Below are 24,429 nucleotides of genomic sequence, written 5' to 3'. Positions count from 1 at the left end.
AAGTCAGCATCAGCCCTAGTGTCAAATTGGCACACAATAAAATTTTACAATCTACACCGGCAAAGTATCCTCTGACAAGGGTTCAAATGAAATCATTTACCATCCCGAAGGATATACAATCCAAAACTATTGATAACCTGTTTATGGGAACATTGCCAAATCGTATTATTGTAGGATTTACATCGAATGAAGCATCCAGTGGAACTATTACCACCAATCCATTTGAATTTCAACATCTAAACATTAATTTCTTTACATTGTACGTGGATGGAAAAGCTGTACCATCAAAACCATTGCAACCCAACTTTGAAGAAAATCTCTACATTTCATCGTACCACACATTGTTCTCAGGCTCTGGCATACATTTTACCAATACTGGAAATACAATTTCAAGAGCCGACTACAAGAATGGATATACACTGTTTGTATTTGACCTAACTCCCGATTCTTCTGCTGGAGATTGTCACTATTGGAATTTACAACGACATGGCGCCATCCGATTGGAAGTTCATTTCCAAGAGAAATTAGCAGCACCTGCAAACTGTATTGTGTATGGAGAGTTTTCCTCACTCCTAGAGATAGACCACCAGCGCAACATTATCCTGGACTTTTAAATTACAAGGTACGTATACGTTATGTATCATTTCCATTCACGATGTTGAATACATTACAATTAGCTAGTGCTTTACACGGTAGTCCATTATTCAGAAATCATTTTACCGGGGTATTTGCAAGCGATGAGTTGCCCTCACGGATTTCTCTTCCTCTGGCAATCATTGTAAATACAGATCCATCCACAAAACTAGGAAGTCATTGGATTGCAATTTATATTGATCATCGCGGTGTTGGAGAATATTTTGACAGCTATGGCCTTCCTCCTTATGTACCACAACATGTTGCATTCTTAAAACTTCATTGTATATACTATAAATATAATAATAGCCAAATGCAAAGTCTTGGTTCATCCGTATGTGGCTATTATGCTTATTTTTATTTGTGCTGTAAAGCCCAAGGAAAATCTCTGCGTGAAATTCAATATTTGTTCACAACAGTACCCACGGTTAATGATCGTAGACTGTTGCAATATACCTTCCAGGTAATTTTATCATATTTATCATTGTAAGTGTATTTGTTTTATCATAATCTATTTCTATACTAATCATCTTTTTCCTCGTTCTTTTTTACAGAATTCACAATACGAAGCTTTGCAAACGGGTGCTATGCTGCAAAACATGGAAACAAATCATCGCAATCAAGAAGAGGAGGCAGTCTAATGAAGAAACCCAGCTCAATATACAAACATTGTCAATAAGAAAGAAAAAGAAGAAACCAGAAAAATGAATAAAATACAATTTATGCTTATTTATGTGTTTTTATTGTCCATTCCATATACAACGTTATCAGATTCTCCTAAAGAACTGTGCGATATAAGACGAGAACCCTGGACAAAGTTTCCACCTAATTCCTAGAGAACATTGACCAGGGACCTCGTCGCGCATTAAAACCAAATCATCGATCACGTGACTGTACTACACCCGAAGGGTCCTACCAAATTGAAAGGGGATACCCATCCATACCTTATAACCTTAATTGAGTCAGTAACCGAACACGTGGTTGTACTAAACAAATTTGGTAATAGGACCACCGAAACATATTGAGGTCCTGTACTATGCTTCAATTGGACAATTTCAGTGGACCCCCATTGCCAAAATTTAAGAAGGGTGCCCATGTCTTATGATAAGAAATGAACCCCTGTAATCATAGAATCTCATCAAAGGGGATAAAATGGACCAAAAAAAACAAACACGTGGTACAACGTTTATATTTTGGCAATTTTTGTACCCCTAAAAGGGAACGATGTGGACCATCCAAATTTATCATGATACATATTGAGGTCCTGTACTATAATACCAAATGTTGAAATTGGGCAATTTCCAAAATTTAAGGGGTGGACCAAGGTACCCCTCCCGGGGTGCACCAATGTACCCATGTCTTATAATAGATAATGGACCCCTATACATGACCATATAACTATATAGGGTAATAACACCTCATCAAAGGGGATAAAATCGACCAAAAACCAAACACGTGGTTGTACTAAAATTTTGGCAATTTTGTACCCCTAAAAGGGAACGAGGTGGACCACCCAAATTTATCATAATACATGTTAGGGTCCAATACTATAATACTCAATGTTGAAATTGGTCAATTTCCAAAATTTAAGGGGTGGGCCATTGTACCCCTCCCGGGGGTGCACAAATGTACCCATGTCTTATGATAGATAATGGACCACTATACATGATCATATAACCATATAAGGTAATAGGACCTCATCCAAGGGGATAACTTATGTCGAAACCAAACACGTGGTACTACGTATTGCTTACGTTTTATATTTTGGTAATTTGATACCCCTAGAAGGGAACGAAGTGGACCATCCAAATGTATCATAATACATATTAGGGTCCTGTAGTATAATACCAAATATGTAAAATGAGCAATTTCCAAAATTTAAGGGGTGGGCCAAAGTACCCCTCCCAAATTTTTCAAGGGGTGCATTAATATACCCATGTCTTATGAAAGGTAATGGACACCTGTATACGCCCATATAACCATATAAGGTAATAACACCTCATCAAAGGGGATAAATTGAGCCAAAAACCAAACACGTGGTATAACGTATTGCTTACGTTTATATTTTTGGCAATTTTGTACCCCTAGAAGGAAATGAGGTGGACCACCCAAATTTAACCTAATACATATTAGGGTCCTGTACTATAATACCCAATGTTGAAATTGGGCAATTTCCAAAATTGAAGGGGTGGGCCAAGGTACCCCTCCCAAATTTTTCAAAGGGTGCACAAATATACCCATGTCTTATGAAAGGTAATGGACCCCTGTATACGCCCATATAAGTATATAGGGTAATAACACCTCATCCAAGGGGATAAATTAGGTCAAAAACCTCCGAAATTTGAATTTTTGGCAATTTTTTACCCATGAAAGGGAACGACATAGACACCCAATACTGATAGAGGTACATACTATGGTCCTAGGCTACCATACCCAATTTTTAGATTTGGCAATTTCCAAAATTTAAGGGGGGTGGTCCTATGTACCCCTGCCAAAATTTAGGGGGTGGGCCATGGTACCCCTGCCAAAATTTAGAGGGGGTGGTCCTAGGTACCCCTCGGTCATTGACCCTGGGCCAAGGTCATTGACCTTTGACCTATGACGTCACAAAAATGAGTTCAAGGTCAAATCGGCCATACGGGGACCACTACTACTATATCACATACATGTATAAAAGATTATGAACATGTTATCTACAAATTAAAAGCGAAGAAGAGTAATGCTAAATTTAACATACTTCTTAAACACTAACTTTAGGAAAACTACTTTCATATTATTCACAAGTTGTATATTTCTGGCTCTAGTAACACGTGTTTACGACCTGAAGTTTTATTTAAGAAATGAAAGAACAACTCATATTTCACCCAGTAAAATAATGCTTACTTTCTTGTATTTAAAAAGCAGGGACTTAGCTAACAAATTCGTTGAAGATAAACAAACAATTTCAGATATGCACAGTGATAAAAACTAATATGTATAGAATAGACTCATTTTACAGATCGCAACTTCAAGCAAAACTGTGCACAGAAAAAGAAGCCCTTGGAGATGTGATTCAACGTCTTCGCAGTGAAACCAATGTGTTCAAAAGTACTTTGGATCTCAAGGAAAAGACTAAAGCTAAATGGCTGTGTGCGAAACAAAGAACATCGGTTCAGGAAAGCCAACCACCAAATTCCCAACTTCAAAAAAGAAAACAAATGGTCAAAGAAGCTGAGTAAGTATTGCCTAAAGAGCTGGGTAAGGGTGTATAAGTAATATATTAGTATGCTACCCACAGTCATAAAAAATGTACAAAGGGTGCGAAAGATTTAAAACAGCGTTGCAGAAAATTTCAATATACTGAATTCAGATGATGCTAGTATCAGTTAATGTATATACACTTTGCAATCTTTTCCCCCCAGGGTACGAAATCATAACAGTCAAAATGGGACGAGGGAGGGATAGCAATTTAAAATAAATCAATTGCACTGCAATGTTTCAACATAGAATGTTCACATATTTGAACATCTGTAATTATTAAACTGTGTAAGATTAGGAATTCCGCTAACCAGTAGTTTACTCTATAGGAAATAATGTTAAGTATAGGCCCCTATATGAGCTAATGTAATTTATTTGCAAACTTCTGACAATATTGTCACTTTCTTGACCTCTAATAACTTATTAATGAGGAAAATTCCCCATATTCTAGGTTTTACCCCAATGAAGCCACTCTTGCCTACAAACGATAAGTCTAGATGAATCTATGTGGATGTATCTTCATTTATTCTTCCACGTTTTTCCAAACTACGTTAACAAACGTCTAGCGAGCAAGTATTAACATTAAGAAGATTCTACAGAGGCCTGTGCGAGTACACAAATGAAACACAACAATTCCCGTTGCAATTACTCCACCGAAATTATCTTTTTTTGCAGTTTCACTTGACTGTTGTTGACTGACAATTGAATTGGTTATATAAACTGAAACAGTGTTTCGGTCGCCACGGAGTAATTCTATTAGTTTCTTATTACTATTTACATTGAATTCTCGTTCTTTGACGTTGTTGACGTCTCCATTTAATCAATCAATTATTTCTCAACAAAATAAATTACGTAAAAATCACAAACATGGGCGCACAAACAAAATTCAATTGATACAACTTGTCCCTTGTGACAGTTGCTTTCCTCTGTTTTTTCCCTCCTGCACGTGGTCATAACAATGAGCCAAGAAGGACTGTTTCCTATGGCAACAGCGCGTTCAGCCAATTATAGTGGCTCATTTCTCTCGCTCTGCAGTGATGAACATTCCACCCAAAATAGAGGATCTGCCCATACAACAAAATCGTGAAGCCATACGTCACAGCTTCGCCACACCTACTCTGCCCACTTCTCGTCACTAAGATTGTAATGTTTCGAGCCAACAATCATGGCGAAAACGAGAGTAGCCAATCAGACGTCCCGGCTCAGATGATGCTCGGTTGTTTTTTGGCTTCATTGAGTTGATATGTTGAAGATACGTATGGGCAAATCCTCTATTTTATAACATCCTTGATTCCACCCTCTCCACAACGTTGTCAGTTTGAATATAAACAAATGCACATTGTTTTAGTCGAATGTCGACTTGAGTAGTGGACCTGCTGGTTATTGAGAGCATTCTTTTTGTTCTCTTTTGTCATTTAATTTGATAAAACTGAGATTTACTTGTAATTGAATAATTTCGTGTTTCAATACCCGACGCAAAAGCTGGCAACGCATCATTGAGCACAACGTGCACAGAGAGAGCTGTCACAAGGGACAAGTAGTACAGTATCAATTGCACTGTAGTTTGCAAGTATAATAATAATAATAATAATAATAATAATAATAATAATAATAATAATAATAATAATAATAATAATAATAATAATAATAATAATAATAATAATAATAGATTATTAGTAAGAATTGTAGCGTCGATGAAAATGTATAGTTACTGTATGGTCGTCATGAATTAAGTTTGAATTACAGTGGGATCTTTTTCTTCGTTTTTTTTAAATAACATAAGCTTAATTATATTTATTCATCCCTTCGATACAAAATGAAATAACGAAAAGATTATGAGAATTATGAAGTGAAGTTCCAGCAAGAAAAATTTATTTTAAATAATATATTTCTCCATATTTTTCAATCTTGTATACTGTATACCAGTTTCATTGCTGCCCCGTGCAAATGCATGTGTTGCACTTATGGCCCACGAAAAGCTTGTCCACCAGCATGTTTGCAATAAAACTCCTTATTGTTGTCGGTACAGTCGGCACCAGTAATTGTTGCTGTTGATTGTGTGTTGTCCAGATCTTTCCATTAATGATATGTGTGTATTTTTTTCTGTGCCATCAGACGGTGTTTATTTTTACAAAACCATTCTTCATCATGAGATGCGGGCCGGGTTTTCGTGGGCCACCCTGTATCTTTCTTGTTCTCTTGGTGGTGGTGCATTTAGCTCCTGAAATTATTTGGAGACTAAATTGCTAAGTATCGTATTTTACTGTATTTTAGATATGTATTCAGTTCCGAGAAAATGAACAATACGATAATGTAATGAAACCAGAGACTATAGTAAATTTTGAATTCATGTTTCAGAAGGAATCTATATGAAATTACGGAGGACATTAAGAGAATAGAAGGGGAATTTGGTAGATTGTCAAATACACAGAAGGACTTCGACGAGGAACTACTAGAAACGCTTCAAGAGAAACGAAAACTGGAGGATTCTTTCAAAGAAAAGAAACGAGTTTATTTCTATGGAGACCAGGAAATTAGGAGATTAATTTCACAATGTCAGTTGTTGTCGGAAGGAATTTGTCATCTTTCAACTGAACTTGAAGAGCGCCAAAATGCCTTCAACGAAATGAAAAATAATTTAGATCTCTTGTACAAAAGTAAGTGTGAAGAATTTAATAATCTTCAGAGTACTGTCACTGCGCTGGAAACTGAGGCATCTTCTTTGAGTAAACAGTTAGATGAAAGGTAATTAATAGAAAAAAAAAAACATTTATGCCTTATTAGATCCACGTAGTGTGACTTATAATATTGTAATGTTAGTACTTCCGTCCGTCCGTTACACCGCACGATAATCGTGAACGGAAGCGAATTTTTAAATCCTTTTTTTTCTCAATAGATAGCTAGAGCAATCACCGCGGCTGATGTCGTTAACAGAGTCAATCCATTAATATCTTAATGGGTAACGGTACCTTTAACGGTAGCTATCCACATCCCATTGTCTATTATTGAGACAAAAATAGTAAAGTTACACGTCTCGCCAATATTTTCTTATTTATATAAATAAAAATGAATTTGACTGTATTTGTGACTTAATAACTCTTGAATCACCCGACCGATCTCGATCAAATTGCTTCTTCCTCCTGAGACACCCTATATATATATAGGGTGTCTCAGGAGGAAGAAGCAATATTTTGGGAAATGGTAGTATGAGTGATTCTAAGCAAAAAAGTTCATGTGAACATGGGTCCTAATCTCAACAGTTTGAAAGCTACAGGTTGTGAACCATTTTTTACTTTATTTTGCGTATTGCTCACCTTGTATTGTTTCTACAGAGGTGAGACATGGCAAATTTGGAAGGTGATGGAATGGCCTATCCAAAGGTATGCAACATGTGGCAATGCTGTGTTTAGAAGGGAAGCTATTGAGGGAAATTTGGGAAAGTTACGATTATTTAAAGAAATAGAATGGCAACACTGATTCTCAATATTCCCCAACGGATTCTCAATATATATATAATCGAAAATGACCGATATTAGTGTGGAATCCATAGTTTTCGGGGTGGTTGAGATGAACAGAAACACTTCCGATGTCGTTTAAATCCAAATTCAGCCTCGCAACTTGGGGATGGAGGAGGGGGAGATATATAAAAAATGATCGAAAATGACCGATATCAGAGAGTGCTTCAGTAGTAGTTAAAAATAATTGACTAACGGAACATATAGATTATTTCAATATGCAGGTGTTACGCAATTTTTCACCAGTCTTATTTCTCTTTTATTCCAATTGTTTTTAAACGATTTTTCAAGACTTAAATCTTCTGTTATGTATGTTTTGCTGTATTGATAATAAGTACGAGCATAAGAATACCTTATTTCTGTCAAAATAAGAAATAATTGAAACAAGAAATAATTAAAAATAATCTTTAAAAATATATTTTATTTTACTACTGGCTCCTTATTACATTTACCTTTTTCACACCCGTTCGCGATTCCTGGGTTCAGAAACCCTGCTTTATATTCTAGATTTCTTGAGAAAATATATGTAATCTAGATATCAAACATGAACTAAATCCACATATTTTGAATACCAATTCAGAAATTATATTTAGGAAAGAATAGGAGAAAGCAAACTGAAAATTCTCTACTTCATTAGAATAATGGTTTTGATGACGCTCTACTAACCGATCATTAATTATTACCAAACATATTGGGCCTTATGCAGAGTCGTTTTGACGCGTTATTAGTGCCATACTAAAGAGTTCGACTAACATATGTTTCCTGCAATAGTCAGGCCTTTAGTATGACGCTAATCATACGTCAAAACGACTCTGCATAAGGCCCATTGTATTTAAGCGAATTCCACCATATAAACAATTAATTTTGTTGAGATTGGCGTGAGAGCACAATCATGGAAGGTTCTCAAAGTTTGGCCTTGTGACCTGTCACTAAATGGAAGAATAAGAAAACTTATTATGATAATGATAATAAAAATAGTAGAATACCAATTCAAATATTCATTAATTTTTTTATTTACTAAAAATGAAATCCGTATATTAGATAATTTAAGAAGAAGAAGTAGAAAATATGACACGGATAACTGCAATTATTATCAATTGTCTTTCAAGTTACCGAACTCTAAAGTTGAATTTATTTATTTATTTATTTTAGACAATTGGAACAGAAAAAGATTTCTGAGAACATAGAAAATTTAAAGAAAACTAAAGCTCAAATTCAGTCGAAAGTGAAGTCAGCTGATGAAGATAAAATGTCTTATTTGAAGCAATACGAACCTCTTAAAGAAAAATATAATAAACTGCGAACAGAAGTAGATAACGAAATAAAAGTTGCGCAGGTTAGTAAATTGATCTGATCTTTCTTGTATATTTCCTTATATGCATGTTGTCACACTCTTCATTCATTCATTCATTTATTTCGTCTTTTTAGTCATACATATTGCATGATTACGTGCGTATGAATAAGACTCGTCAAGGGTACAAATATATAAAATACGTAGTAATGACAAATAAATACCTATTGAATTAAACTACTATGCTACATCTACGATATAGAAGCAGTACAAAACAATATATATTTCCAAAACTATCAATAGACAATTGAATTAAACTACTATGCTACATCTACGATATAGAAGCAGTACAAAACAATATATATTTCCAAAACTATCAATAGACAATTGAATTAAACTACTATGCTACATCTATGATATAAAAGCAGTGCAAAAGAATATACATTTCCAAAACCATCAATAGACAATTGAATTAAACTACTATGCTACATCTACGATTAGAAGCAGTACAAAACAACATATATTTCCAAAACTATCAATAGACAATTGAATTAAACTACTATGCTACATCTATGATATAAAAGCAGTACAAAAGAATATATATTTCCAAAACCATCAATAGACAATTGAATTAAACTACTATGCTACATCTACGATATAGAAGCAGTGCAAAACAACATATATTTCCAAAACTATCAATAGACAATTGAATTAAACTACTATGCTACATCTATGATATAAAAGCAGTACAAAAGAATATACATTTCCAAAACCATCAATAAACAATTGAATTAAACTACTATGCTACATCTACGATATAGAAGCAGTACAAAACAACATATATTTCCAAAACTATCAATAGACAATTGAATTAAACTACTATGCTACATCTATGATATAAAAGTAGTACAAAAGAATATATATTTCCAAAACTATCAATAGACAAATTCACTTACATATCTAAAAATTCATTTATAGAATAAAAGCAGTGCTGCAACAGATATGTTTTCATTAACCTCTTAAACTTTCCTTTTTGTTCTGTCCTTCGAATATCCTGAGGAAGTTTATTGTACAATATGGTACCCATAAACATTGGATTCCTTTCATATAACTTAGTGCAGTACTGTTTGGTGGTGTTAAAAATGTATGTTCGTTTTGTCTTGTTTATACCATACATATATATAATATATGGTTGGTTCGACGAAATGTCCGATTTTACGTCTGTGGAAGACCACTCTTCGTAACGCAACCAATGGATGAACTGAGGTCACGTGTACGGCGTGAAAAAATCAAGCATGTCCAGAAAACAGGCTGGGATGCTCAGTCAGTCGGGTAGCAGTGTGTTGTTGAACAAAGTCGTGTGAAAGTGCACCATGAATGCAAATAATTGCGAGCGATTTTTCTTTCCATGTTGAAACTAGGATATTCTTCACCTTTGGCCGCGAGAAATAACAGTGCACTTTAATCAGAAGTGGTGAATGAACGTACCATGAGACGTTGGTTTATTAATTTTCGTGCCGGTGACACAACATTTAAAATTGAGCCTCGCGGTCACCGACTAATTATGTTTTAACGAGATTCCCAGGAATTCAGTGGAAGCGGTCCTTCGAGAAGGTGTTCTCATAATTGCAGACGAGTTAGGCATATACTATACACTGTCGTTTGGTGGCTCCGTGTAATTGGTAAGGTGCAAGGATTTCCGACAAAAGCTGTGCAGATCTCTGAGTAACGAATAACTGGAAGGGTCTCCTGCATTAGATTGTCATTGTCTATTAAAAATGGATCTGCCATGATAATCGCATATAATCTCAACAGTGATTCGATAGTGATCAACGTCCAGAAAGGTTTCCGAAATCATTCATCCACCCGCAGAAGGTGCTGTTGTTGGTGTGGTGGTTTGTGATGAGGGTGGGGGTGATCCATCATGTCATTCATTCTCCGTCGAAACAAAATAATCACTACAGTGCTAAGCAGGAACAACATTAATGTACACTCATGTCCAAAGTGATTGTCGCATATCTATAACTGTCTTCTTGTAAGAATATAATTTGATAATGATTTTGCAGGGTGCTTTTAATACTGGTATTATACGTATAATCAGAGAATGTATATTTGTGGTAAATTTCATAGGAAAAGAATTATAAATACGAAAATTAGAATGAGTAAAACAAAACGTTGCTAAACGGACAAGAAAGTCTTATTTTCGTTTTGTTCTTATTTACTGCTCTTTTGACATGAAATTTGCCACATACATGTCTTTGCCGATTACACACATACTAACATTATAAGAAATACCGGGCGAGTTCGTTATCAAATTATATTCTTACAACATATTTATAGACATGCGGCAATAATTTTGGACATGAGTGTACATATGAAATAGTGTAGGGCATAAAATTGATCCTTGGGGAACTCTGTGCTTTATGTGCCTTATGTATGACTTAATTGTCCTAAATTTCACATACAGCATTCGGTTAGTTAAATAGGATTGAAATCATAAGTTGTAACCATAACCGATTGCAGGTGGGAGAGCACAAAACATTTAATTTCACAATCATTCATTTTCATTAATTATATCTGTCTCTTTTAGCCTAAAGGCCATAATCGTGAACATTAAACTTTAAAAAAAAAATCGGTCTTAAATAGAGTAATTGTAACGCGAAATAACTGTTTTTAAGACTCTTACTAAGCGAGCCTTTCGTTTTTATTGCAACTACATATTAATATCTAATAGTTCTACAATCACTTTATCTCCACTGAGTTATAGCATAAGGAGACACCAACTCGTTACATAAGATGATATAAACTTTTCTTCACATCCTGATGAAACGAACGGAAAAGCAAAGTGAGTGCATTCTGAGCAAAGTGAGTGCAAACCACTTGGCGCAAAGGCCCATTTGTGGGCCTAAGCCTCCTCCAGCGCCATCTGCTAGCAACCGGCGGAACTAACGGCGAGCACGTGATGAGCGCGCTGCAACGCCTTGTCCCTAACAGGCGCTTCCTACATCTAGTGGCCGTCACGTCTTGTTTCCACGTGACTCCCCATTTTGCCCCACGACCGAAAATTGGGATGCATCATCCGGGAATCGAACCCGGGACCACGCGGACATGAGTCCGACTCTATAACTACTAGGCTACGGTGTTCCCTTATTGTCTTCACAGTCTCCGGATAATTTCATATTTATAATCCCAATTTGTATATCTCTATTTGGCATTTAAATGTATAAGTGTTTCTATATTTTACTTCAGAATGAAATGATGAAATTGAAGACCGAAGATCTGCAGAAATACGAGGCACGAAGACGTTTACAATACGAATTACGAAACAGCCAGATGCTTTTGAAGAACATTTCGAGGGAGATCAATTCAGAGAAACACAGAGCTGAAGAAAGATTCAAAGCTACGAAAGCGGAGATTCATGCTACGTGTAATCGGTAAGTCACACCTATTCCGTCAGACTGTCTTTATTTATTTATTTATTTATTTATTTATTTATTTATTTATTTATTTTCGCTTTCTGCGTGATTTGTTGAGCTCTTTGTAGAGAACAGTTGTTCTTTCGAATCTATATCTGCCAATTGTACGGCCCATTACCGAACTACACAAATTTCAAAAGTAATGACAATAATAGGAAATAATAAAGAAATTACATTTTAATTTCAAATAGTCAAATATTTTTTAAAATTCATTGACTTGCTTCAGAAATATTTAAATGAGCAATAAACAGACAATAAGGTTCAGTGGCGTACACAAGAGAAATTTCGGATTTTTAACCCTTCCCAGTAGGATATTATGCAAAAATTGTCATTTGTAACGTGTACAAGCACTTTATATTATATGAACTTAGGAGTTTGAAACCCCTTTATGAATTTCTGCGTACGCCACTGGTAAAGTCAGTTACAAAGAAACAAAAAAACAGTAGGTCTGAGAATTTTATAAATACAGCAAATTTACTTATTTTATTCGCAGAGTATTCAAATCTTATTACTAATATTAATACTGCCTATAACAATTAGAGCTCATTACTAACTAATGCTGCCTATAACAATTAGACAATGCTCATTATTAGTTAATACTGCCTATAACAATTAGACAAAGATCATTACTAATTAATATTGTCTATAACAATTAGACAAAGATCATTACTAATTAATATTGCCTATAATAACTATACAAAGCTCGTTACAAATTAATATTGCCTATAATACAAAACTCATTACAAATTAATACTGGCTATTACAATTAGACAAAGATCATTACTAATTAATACTGGCTATAACAATTAGACAAATTAATCATTACTAATTAATATTGCCTATAACAATTAAACAGAGCTCAGTACTAATTAATACTTCTTATGGTTGTAGAGTTCTCACTTTTCAAAGGCAATTCTAGTTTGTAGTACGTATAAAACAGCTCATTTCCGAAAAATCTTTCGGAACATCGATTCAATAGACCTATTACACAGAAAACGCTTATGTCACTATGTAATTATTTCTGGATAAGTGTTCTGGTTACACTCGTTAACAAGGTTGTTTGCTACGTGGCTGAAAATAGGCGGAAGTAAATTAATTTTTTCTGCTATTGGTGAATATGTAGATGACAATGTTCCATCATTCTTCATTTTAGAAAAAAAGAATATTAAAATTCATTTCATACTGAGTTATTTTGTACGAATAGGTGTTTTCACATAATTACTTGTCTCTGCTGCTAGAATTACTGCATATTAGTGAATAGTACTTTTTTTTTTTTGGTTCAATTGGCTCAACAATGCTTCTAAACAAGACAACTAACTTCTAACAAGACAATTAATTTAACTGAAATCGAAGGAAGTGCATGTAATTCCACAACTTTTTTTAATCATTACGTTTGTACGATGGTTACTAAAAAAACTGTATTAAGGGAAGGGGCCCAGTTTATAATTGTTAATGGGAGGCCTAGCTAAAAAGAAGGTTGAGCCAATGCCTGCATCCCTTAATAACCGTTCGTATATTCACTTTCTGATGTAAAATAATAATAGAAGTTTTGATAAGCACTACCTTCGTTTTCTACCAGCATTTCTAAATAACCACTCTGGCTATCAGGGTGTCTACTAAAATTCCAAAATGAAATTTCGTGACTTTTTCGTGACCTTTTCTTTACCAAATCGTAACATTTAGTAATATTCTCATGAGTGAATGTGAGTGCGAATGACGCCAAATTTTCATGCATGCGATAGAAGCGTGCGTTGTTTGTGATTTGGGAGCGTCTAAAGCCGACCATAAACATTTTTGATGGTGAGTTTTGACATTTTATAGAACAAAATTTTCCAGTCTGTACTTATATTTGTATACCGTTAAAAAAAATCGTGACCCAAAAGCTAAATTCCGTGACTTTTTCTTGATTTTCATGACGGTTTTCTGATTTCGTGACTTTCGTGACCGATAGATACCCTGCTATTGATCTCTTTTTTAACTAACATTAACATTACTCCTTACATGCATTACTCAATAACTATTTTGTGGAGGGGGGAAGGAGACGATTTTGATGGACACCACTTTTGTTTTCTGACTATTCCTGAATAACCGCTGTAGTTGACTTTTCAGAAGCAAATCAACGGTACAGAAGAATCTGGCAAACACTACCTTCGATAATTGTCTGAAATGTTGAATAACCGATGCGATTATTGACTTCCTGAAACAAAATAACCATATAAGTAGTCTCCTTGTTTCCTTCTTTTCCTATCTGACAGGGATTCTCAATAAAACCAACAACAAAGGCATTTTGACAAGTAACGTTTGTTTTCCATCTGCAGTCCTGAATAAACATTGTGATTAACACCTGAAGCAAACCATAATAATACAGATCGTTTTAGACAATCATGCGCAGAGAGGAAGACAGGGTTATCAAACTAATCCTATCTTGGGGGATATTTTGAATGAGTAAGTCAGAGGTGTAGTAGAGCATTGTGTAGATAGAATCTTTCATGTGCACACGTGGCTGAAAGTCGATTATGCTTTTCGAATTCAAACGCTACTGTCAAACTTTATGAATTAGAGGAACATAGAAGCAAGAATTAGAAGATGTAGGAGGGACAGGGGGGAGAATTATAAGGATAGCGTGATTCTTGTTAGACTTCTCTGTACACGGTCCACAGACTGTTGCCATAATTCATTCAAACTAACACACCAAAACCAACGAGTCTGGGCTCGAATATGGGACTTCTAGATTGCTTCCACTCGGACTAGGTGTGGTGCACTGTCTTTCTCCAACCAAGAAGAGTACTTTCCATCATTACTCGGTGTGGACTATGGGTGTCCTTTGACCCACAAACAACTGGCTCTCGCTTTCCATCCAAGATTCAAGGAAACTGTGAAGTTAGAATCGAATTCACTACTAGCAGTGTGTTAAGTACCAACGGCTACCAAACGAAGACGACTGATAATGACGAGACGATTACCAAAGAGAGATCGACTGAAATCTTTGACCTCTGTGATCTGGTACCGGTATTTAAATGACGAATCTGTGATCTGGTATTTAAATGACAAATCTGTGGTCGTTACGACAGCCTGATGTGAATCATTCCTCCAAAAAGTAGTTCTCTGTGTTACCGAAGAAGTATCAGGTAATGCTGACTACAGGAAAAATTTAGAGTAAAATTAGAAAAGTGATGATTTAAAAGAAAGAGGGTAATGTAACGATGGCATGTATCTTGGAAGATTTCTGCAGATTTTATTTGTATTTATTTATTTGTTTATTTTAAAGTTACATAAGTTTTATGCAAGGCAAATTTTCAGTCAACATGGAATGGCCTATGCAACCGAAGAATTTTCGTTGCTTGCTTCTTGCCTGTCTCGGGCGATGACCTAGTAGGACACTGGCTTCATAACGGATGCCAGTTCACAATTATAAGTTAAATTTCGCTTTGCTCTCATGTTTGAAATAGAAATTATTCATGTTCCTGTAGCTACCCGCTAACCCTGGTCAGACATTAGCTGAATCCAAAATATTCACTACATATCTTGAAGAAATGGCTATCCTTAAGATATAATGCGTGACCTAACACTTTTTATTTGTTTGTTTTGTTTGACATTGAATATATATCTACGCCACTAAAATTAAAAACTGTTCAAGTATCTATATACACGGTGTAGAAACATATGAACGTCAAATCCATATTCTCCTTTACTAATATGATTCCGCCATCTTTAGAACTAGTGGATGGTAACAGTAAGTAATCGAGATCATACTTTCGAAAAATAAACCGAGCCCAAATAGGTGAGTAATTTATAGTTTTCCAAGATTTAGCTTTATTTCTGGAAAACTAATATTTGTTATTAGAATTGTGAACCCAACTACTAATAATTCAGAATGTTCTTGAAATTTTCTTCGTATTATCAACAAGTAAAAAAGCACAAATAACTCTATTACATGCTTCTTTTGTTTATGTATGTTTCCTAGAGGCCAGCATAGATGTAATACCAAGTTATAGAGGATAAATTTAGCATCTGATACGTAAGAATCAAGTTCCTGTCAAGTTCCAAAATAGACAGATGGCCGCTTATACGACGAGTAATAGCAGGATTCACACTGGAATTCTGGTATTGCTTTCCCTGATTTTCCATGAATAAGCACATATGTTTGTCTCCAATCATTTTGACAATGAGATCTCGAAAACCACAAGTGCTAGAAACGTGCCGTTTTTGCTGGTCGATTCCAAATTTTGTGTAGATTGTCCAGTTCTAACTGAATATTCAAAACAATGTGGCCGTTATTTCTGTATTACATTTTTAGGGATACACTGGAAGTGTTGAAGTTTTAGAAAAGAAAAGCATCATATCCTACGAGTTATAAATTCCAACAACATAATGGTATATAGTGGTTATATATCTCTCAGGCGTTTGTTTCGTGGTCAAATGATAATGAAAAACGAAGGATAACTATTTCTCCAATCTAAGATGAATCTTTATTGTTTGGAGTGTTTTGCACAATGAGCACCATGTATCACTGACCTTATAATTAATTATGTATGTAATATATTTGCTTATTACATACTGCATGCATGAAGGAAGAAAACACTGATCATACATGAATTAGAAACTCCTACTGGAAGCAGGTTCAAATCTTGCAAACGGTGCGAGATATTGAAAAAAAAAAAAAAATCTTCCATTTATGGTACCCTTTGTCGATTTTTATCAAGACGTCTTTCACTTCTGTCTGTAAAGGGACATGTACAGATGTTGTGAGGAACGACAAGGAGATTCACGCTTATATGCGAATGATGCGCTGTGGGGAGAGCGCAGGTTCAGCTAGTTTTATTTAACCGTTCAACGCCCCCTATTTAATTTTTACATATAGAATAAGCTTTCTTTCTTTCGATAAATACTTATAATAAATTAAACTTCCGCGTTTGGAATACAACAAAACACTAATGCTGAGTGGCATATTTAGGATTTTGTTTCGCGGCGGGATTTGAACAACGCGTGAATAAGCACTTATATTTTTCCGTTTGGGTGCCGACAAATTTTAATGAAGTTCATTTTCCTTCCTTTAATATTTGTATAATGACGCTTTTAGGTAAAAGGAGTGAAAACATTGAGCAAGAGTGGGGAGGGGGTAGAAATAACTGAAAGGTAAGATAATACCTAAATTATCAAGAAGAAAATGCGCGGGGGGAGATGAAATTCGGTGGCGGCACATTTGAGAAAAATAAGTTAGTAATCTATCGTTTAAATCTAAATACAGATCCCGCGATAAGGAAAAGAAATGTAAGTCATTTAAAGGAAAAGGCGAAATTTGAATGAAATAATCGAAGAAGAAAACAGTTATGAACAATAGAAGGATATTAATATTATTACACTAGATTTTATTAAACAACGTACAACATTGTGTTCTTACATACATTTTTACAACTAATTTAATAACTTTACATTAAAAAAAAAAAAAAGCTCCTTGTGAACAGTATAATGATTAGGGCCTATATTAAGATATATACTTCCTTAGTTTTGGTGTTACTGACGACGGCCGACTTGAGTCACAACTAACAACGGTCGAAAGTAAGATAGGAGAAACGAAAGAAAGTAACAACTAAGAAAAAGAAACAAAAGAGTAGAATGAACGAAAGAAAGAAAAGAGAACACAGTTCTTACGTGGAATGAAATTTGACAAATATAGTATTATTTCTGAACAAAGAGCATAAGAAAATAGAAAGTCCATGAAATTCTTAGAAATGGTAAGAAGGATTATTGTTGTACGTGGAAATGCGAAAAACTAACAAGTTTATTTCGGCGAGGCTTCAGCCCGATAGCCCCACCCCCTAAATACGCCACTGCTAATACCAAACGATAATTATAAACTAGCGGTATCTGTAATATCTCGACATTCTGAGTACACTCCTAAACATAAACAGGTATATCATAATTTGGTCTACGTTTTTGATTATCTACAACCAACAAAACTAACTTATTTTGGTTTCTTTTTTTTTTTTTAATTTAAATTTGTTTGTCTTTCAAAGCTTGAAGTTTTGCCATCTTTTGGTACTTCTCAAGCTTTTTTATTTCTAAAGATAATTTTTTTGAGCCATTTTCTTAACATCATTTTGTATCTATCATGATTCTTTGAGGTGTCAAAAAAAAAAAAAAAAAAAAAAATCCCGACATTTCGGTGAAATATAGCAGACTTCCCTGACTTTCGGCATATTTTAAAGCATTTCCCGGACTCATTTTAATTTCCATGACCTTCAAGATCAGTATGAACTCTGAATAATGTCTTATGGGAAATTATATGTTCAATAAATTAAGAGCCTGCCTTACTAAAAATAATACGAAATTTGCCATTTTCTTTTGCTTGATTATTCATCAGTAAAAGGAGATAATGAAATGCAAATTAGCACAATCATCGATAATGCTATTCCACAACAGAAAATATGAACCTGAAGAATGTTCAGTGTTGCAATCCATAGAAATTACAGTGTTGACAGAAAAACAATTTCCCTAAAATCTAACTTAAGACAGCGAGTACAGGAATGAACTCAACTGCATTTGATTACGTATCATGTTATTTTGGCTTCTTGTGAACTACTTTTTAATTAACATTATTATTTAGTTTTAATAACTGTATGTTAAAACTATTTTGTTTATTACAGGCTAAATACAACTATTATTTGAAAAGTAGTTCACAGGAAACTAAACAATATGATACGTAACCAAATGCAGTTGAGTTTGTTCCTCTACTCACTGCCTTAACTTAGATTTTAGGGAAATTGTTTTTCTGGCAACACTGTAATTTCTATGGATGGCAACACTGAACATTCTTCAGGTTCATATTTTCTGTTGTAGAATAGCATTATCGATGATTGTGGTAACTTGCATTTCATTACCTCCTTTCACTGATGAATAAACAAGCAAAATAAAAATGGTAAATTTTGTATTATTTTTAGTAAGGGAGGCTCTTAAGCGAGTATTTAAGTAAATATGGTTTACTATAAATTCGTTCACATTAACTTAATCTGGAATTATAATATTTTTACGTTTTTCTTACAGTTTGGAAGAATTATTACAAAAGAAAAAGAAACAGACTGAAGAGATTAGGGAATTAAAGGCCAAAATAAGTTCTTTAAAGAGCACATGCCATGACAAAGACAAGTATCTGGATGGATCCTATGTTGAGCTTCTACGCAGAAGACAACGACTCCAGGTATAAAGAAAATAGAGAAGGTAGATTTGAGAAGTTCCGGGAATTGCGCCTACTGTTAGAAATAGTAATGGTAGATGTATGTGATAGATTTCCTAGGATGAACTGAAGGCAAAGCCGAAGACAGGGGCACTTGTGTAATTAAGGAAACCAACTTGAAATTGAGTATTTGCGCATGTTATACAAGGTAACCAAGCAAGTTCCTGCCGTTTCTGATGTCACGGTTAATGAAGCGCTCACAGAGACAAACGAAGTGACGTACGCGCCGGATAATCGATGGGAGTTAGTGTGATTACTCATCAATATACTCCGAAATTTTCCACACATAGCAATAACAACTCGTCCAGTGTCAAAGAGACATGGAAGTATCGAAACAGCTCATTCGTGGTTGTTTTTCTACATGACTTTAAGGTTGGTCTTCCATCAGCCGCATCAAGTCATCGAATACGTCAGGCACTTGAGAAGGATGCCGTGAACTAATGCACTGTCAAGTATTGGTTTCGGAAGTTCAGATCGGGAAATCTGAGCCTCTGCGAAGATCCACACAGTGAGAGACCACAGGCGCAAGATGATGAAGCCCTGAAGGCAGCCATACAGGAGGACAGCAGTCCAACGTATAGTGAATTTGCCGAACGCTTTCAGGTTTCCAAAGAAAAGTTAGACTTCACTTCGATCGCATAAGAAAGACATACAAGTTGAGCAAGTGAGTACCCTACACATTGTTGGCAGCCATCAATGAACAATGAGTGATAGCTTATTTCGTTGCTGTCTTGTCTCCGCAACATACCCATATTTGGTCGAGTGTTAGCAAGTGACGCAAAATAGGCCCAATATGACTCCTAAGTGTATCAGACATTGAACCTTGTGCATCACACCTCAAAACTTCATCAACGTATACCATGCCCTGTGTTTAGTGGACTATTCACTAAGTGGTACATTACGAGCTTCTTCCACCAAGCTGCACCATCACTGCAGACTTGTATTCACAGCAGTAGTAAAATATGACGTCAATCCAATAAAATGGCCGTCATGATTCTAAATATCCTAAAATATATATACCACCTTATTCCATTTACATTGGTGAAGTCGGATCTGCCGTAACCTCATCTATGTTGGAGGGGCCGTGCTGGCTCAGTGGTAGAGCGTTCACCTCTGGTGTATGGGATCCCTGGTTCAATTCCAACTCGCGCCAAGTGGACTTTGTGGTCGACAAACACCGTGTGTGTGGGTTTTCTAGGAGTTCTCCCGTTTCCTCCCACTTTATTCATTTCACCAATTCATTCATTTCTCATCATCACCGTCTCCTTTAGCCTAGCCGGCATAACTGTGGGATCTAAAACTGAAAGATTTAATCTAAGTTGGAGGAAAACGAGTACCTTGCGATTCAGTATTTCATTTCCTATCAAGTCTACATTAAGTACACAAGCAACTGGTTAAGACTACTGTTTTGGTACCAACTTTAATTCTTTTACTCGTACATTCTACAACAAGCCCACACGGGGTTTTTCAATACTTTATGACTTCCAAAATATCCAGACTAATTGTTTCGTACGCAGACCTTATCTTCTCAGTAGCTAATATATGCTGATGATGTAGACCTCACACACTACGAAGTACAGTGGACCTAGTTTTGTAATACGAGTATGATATTATTTACTTTTCAATATATAATTTTGATCAATGCTGTAATCTTTGTCGATATCCAGACTGAATGTTCACTGACTACATTAAATTTTAAAAAATGATGTGGAGGTAAACAGGTTCCAGTAAACAGTCCGATTGGATGTCAATAAAGGTCACAGCGTTGATCGAAATTATACATTGGAAAGAAAATAACTTCGTAGGACAACGATAGATCCACTGTGCTTGTGTATTATGTACCCTATAGTTTCAATCAGAGAACTAAACTATCATACCACAATTTAATTCAATTCGACCACTCTATATATAAAACAGTTAGACAGAAGAGTTTCCCTAAATGCACAAGAGAGAAGTGTTGAAAATCTAATATAAATATATGACGATTATATTGTTTCAAAATAAGAAATACATGACAGAGACTTATCAATGAAAATTGTTCTTAATTATGTATGTTTCAGGATCAGTGTAAAAATTTAGAAGAAATACTTCTGAAGACTGAAATGGAAACAAACAATTTGATAAACATGATTCCATCTTATAGAAGTAATACTGACGAGTATGCCTCCCGTTACGACGCAGTAAGGGATGATTTGGAAGTTCAACGGTAAATAAATAAATAAATAAATTACGTAAATAAATAAATGTTAAATCATGTTAAGGTGAGTGTAAAGGCTCAAATACGTGGTCATAGATGGCAGCACGTTTCCTATAACTTTCCAATGTATACGTAAGGAGGGGCGAAATTCAGAAGTATTCAAATTCAAGATATCAATATTTAAACTTTATCCTAGCACTTTTTGAAAATATATATTCAGAGGATAATTCGTGCAGTTTTAATAATTCTGTTTTATTCATTGTTTGTTGCATATACTTTTCTTATACTTTTCAGTAGCATATTCCCAATAACGAAACTTTCAAAAATAGCAAGATATAGAAAAACTGCACACATTATACTCTAATTATTATAGATTGAATGTCTTTTGGAACAATGTTTCGAAATCAATCTCTTGATTTTGAATGAATTGTTGCATATATTGGCACTTCCTAACTAAATATATTGGAAAGGTAACGGAATACCATTTTGGTGATTAAGCAGCCTTTCAAACCCACCTTAAATTCAATTTCTAAGGATTACTCATATCTACCAAGTTTTTAGGAGTTACTAAATACAATAAACAACAGACTTACTTGGGATGAACATATTATCGACCTAATTAAAACATTAAGTAGTATTTGTATTGTGATCTATAGATGTGGTGGTTTTGTTTCAAAAGAAACTTTGCTTTCATTATAATATACTAAATTCTAGTTCTTATTGGCGCCGAAGATCCGGATTCGATTCTCGACAAGAGCTGATATGGTTCAGATTCCACGTTAGGCTGTAGTTCCACGTCTCACATAGCCTCGCTGCAAAAAGAGACACTAAACTCAAATTCAACCCAATCCAAATAAAATTACGTGTATGTTCAAAAAAATGAACACATTTTTATTCATGTTGATGGTATACACTCATATGATGCACAACAAAAGAACAAGATATGCACACTATACAAAAACTATACTTGCACACAGAAAGTCCTTCTAATATATCCACTAAGCTGTACAATAAATTGTCGACTTGCTTAAAAGATATTAAAACCACAGCGGAATTCAAAAAGGAGTTGTTCAAGTTTCTATGTAACTAAAGGTATTACGATATTAAAATTTAATGAATATTTAGTGAACAGCATTACGTAAATTATCTCAACATTATATGACAATATATGACTAGATAGCTCCTATTAGTACTTGTCCTAAATATACGAAACTTATCCATAAAGTAAGGTTACAACCCCTTCCGCTTTCCTCTCGCGGCTGTTCTTCATTGCTACGTGAGTTTAGTGTAGCACGTGTTTACAAAGGCTGCGCAGATTCAAAATGCCATCAAATGTGTGCGCTCCGTCATTCGTTTTTCTCCACGCATAAAGTAAGAGTCTAGCGGATATTCACAAGGCACTTCTTCCCGTTTATGGAAACATTATGAGTCGACATGTAACGAAATGGTGTCGTGGATTGTCGGGAATCAGGACCGATGTCATGAACAAAGAAGAGCTAGGCTGTCTGTGTATCTGAAAACTTCTTCAAAACACAGAAGAAGCAGTTCGTGCAAATCGATGTCTCATACTAAGACAAATGCGTGAAATCATTCCGGAATGTTTAAGATCAAAAACGAAGTTGAAATGTGGTGCCAGCAGCAGGCGCTAGGATTCTATGACTATGAGGTATGGAAAATAGTATCCCCACTTAACAAGTGTTTGGAAAATGGCAGCAATTACACCGAAAGATAATCGCCTGTATCACTAGATACGTTTAGTAGACATTTTGAAAAATACACATTTTTTTGAATGACTTCTAGTCGTTGTAACCTTATTTTCCGAATCTGTCTCATAGTTTAATCCATTTATAATATTTCCAAAGCGGTAGTAGCTCTAGATATTCTTAACTTTGGCCCGTTCAAAAGGTAATGTAGTCAGCCCCATGCTCTGGTAGCATTTACCAACCTCCCCCCTCCCCTTCGGTCCCAATACTCATTTTACAGAGACCGATGAAGCCCACGGTCATTTTTGAAACGAGATTAGAACAGAAATAAATCTATCCCCATCAGGGATCGAACCTCAGACGTCTGGTTGATAGATATACATCTTACCGACTACGTCACTGCAGCTCTAATATCTTTTCGTAAGTAACAGCTAAAGTATAAAGTATAATAAAGAATAAATCTTCTTACATAGTTACTACTTTAAGCTTAATTTATCCTTCACAATCACTTCGGCTGAACATTCTACAACTACCTACGGACCAATTCCTCAACAGAAAAAAAAAAGGTAACTTGTTACATCTTGTTGCATGTCCTTCCTAGAACTACGAAATGTCCTTTATTTGGAGATAACTTAAAGAAAATTAACAAGTATGAAACTTTTTGAGAAGAAATATTTGTAATACAATGCAAATATCAGCAAACAGTCAGGTGGCCAAATTAATAGGTTTCATTATAAAAGCAAGGGTAGGAATGGCGAAAGAAGCCTTTAGGATGAAGAAAATACTATTTTGTAGAATCCTGAATGAAAAGTTGAGAAAATAACTTCTTAAAATGCTTCGTGTGGAGTATTGTGCTGTACGGGTCAGAAGGACATTACGCAAAAATGATAAAAAAAAAAAAGGACTAGAAGCTTTCAAATGTGGGTGTAAAGAAGAATGGAGATAATTAGCTGGGTCGAGCGGAAAACGAAGAAATGGGTGTTAGAAATGGTGGGGGGAGAAAAGAACCCTTTTTGATATTATTAAGAAGAGAAAGAGAGAAACTTGTTGGGACATTAGCTTGTATCATGAGGGACGTGCTAGAGGGTATGGTGGCAGGAAAGAGAGGGAGAGGGCTAAGAAGACTATTATTGATGGACGATA

At 35.2% G+C, this 24,429-nt stretch overlaps 1 protein-coding gene across 1 annotated transcript in view; it reads left to right on the top strand.

Moving 5' to 3' along the window:
- LOC145675926 (uncharacterized) overlaps window positions 1-24,429 on the top strand; it is a 74,319-nt gene that overhangs the window by 39,780 nt on the left and 10,110 nt on the right. Inside the window, exons 4-9 of the mRNA XM_081746733.1 lie at window positions 3,632-3,847; window positions 6,229-6,615; window positions 8,538-8,721; window positions 11,926-12,110; window positions 19,197-19,350; window positions 21,447-21,592. Coding sequence (XP_081602859.1) covers window positions 3,632-3,847; window positions 6,229-6,615; window positions 8,538-8,721; window positions 11,926-12,110; window positions 19,197-19,350; window positions 21,447-21,592 — 1,272 coding nt within the window. The remainder of the gene's footprint in view (window positions 1-3,631; window positions 3,848-6,228; window positions 6,616-8,537; window positions 8,722-11,925; window positions 12,111-19,196; window positions 19,351-21,446; window positions 21,593-24,429) is intronic.

The sequence above is a fragment of the Thermobia domestica genome, chromosome 18, assembly GCF_964235325.1.
Source record: "Thermobia domestica chromosome 18, izTheDome1.hap1.1, whole genome shotgun sequence".
In the NCBI taxonomy this organism is placed as follows: domain Eukaryota; kingdom Metazoa; phylum Arthropoda; class Insecta; order Zygentoma; family Lepismatidae; genus Thermobia; species Thermobia domestica.
The sequence above is the reverse complement of the archived record's forward strand: the minus strand, read 5'-3'. Positions and strand labels throughout refer to the sequence as shown.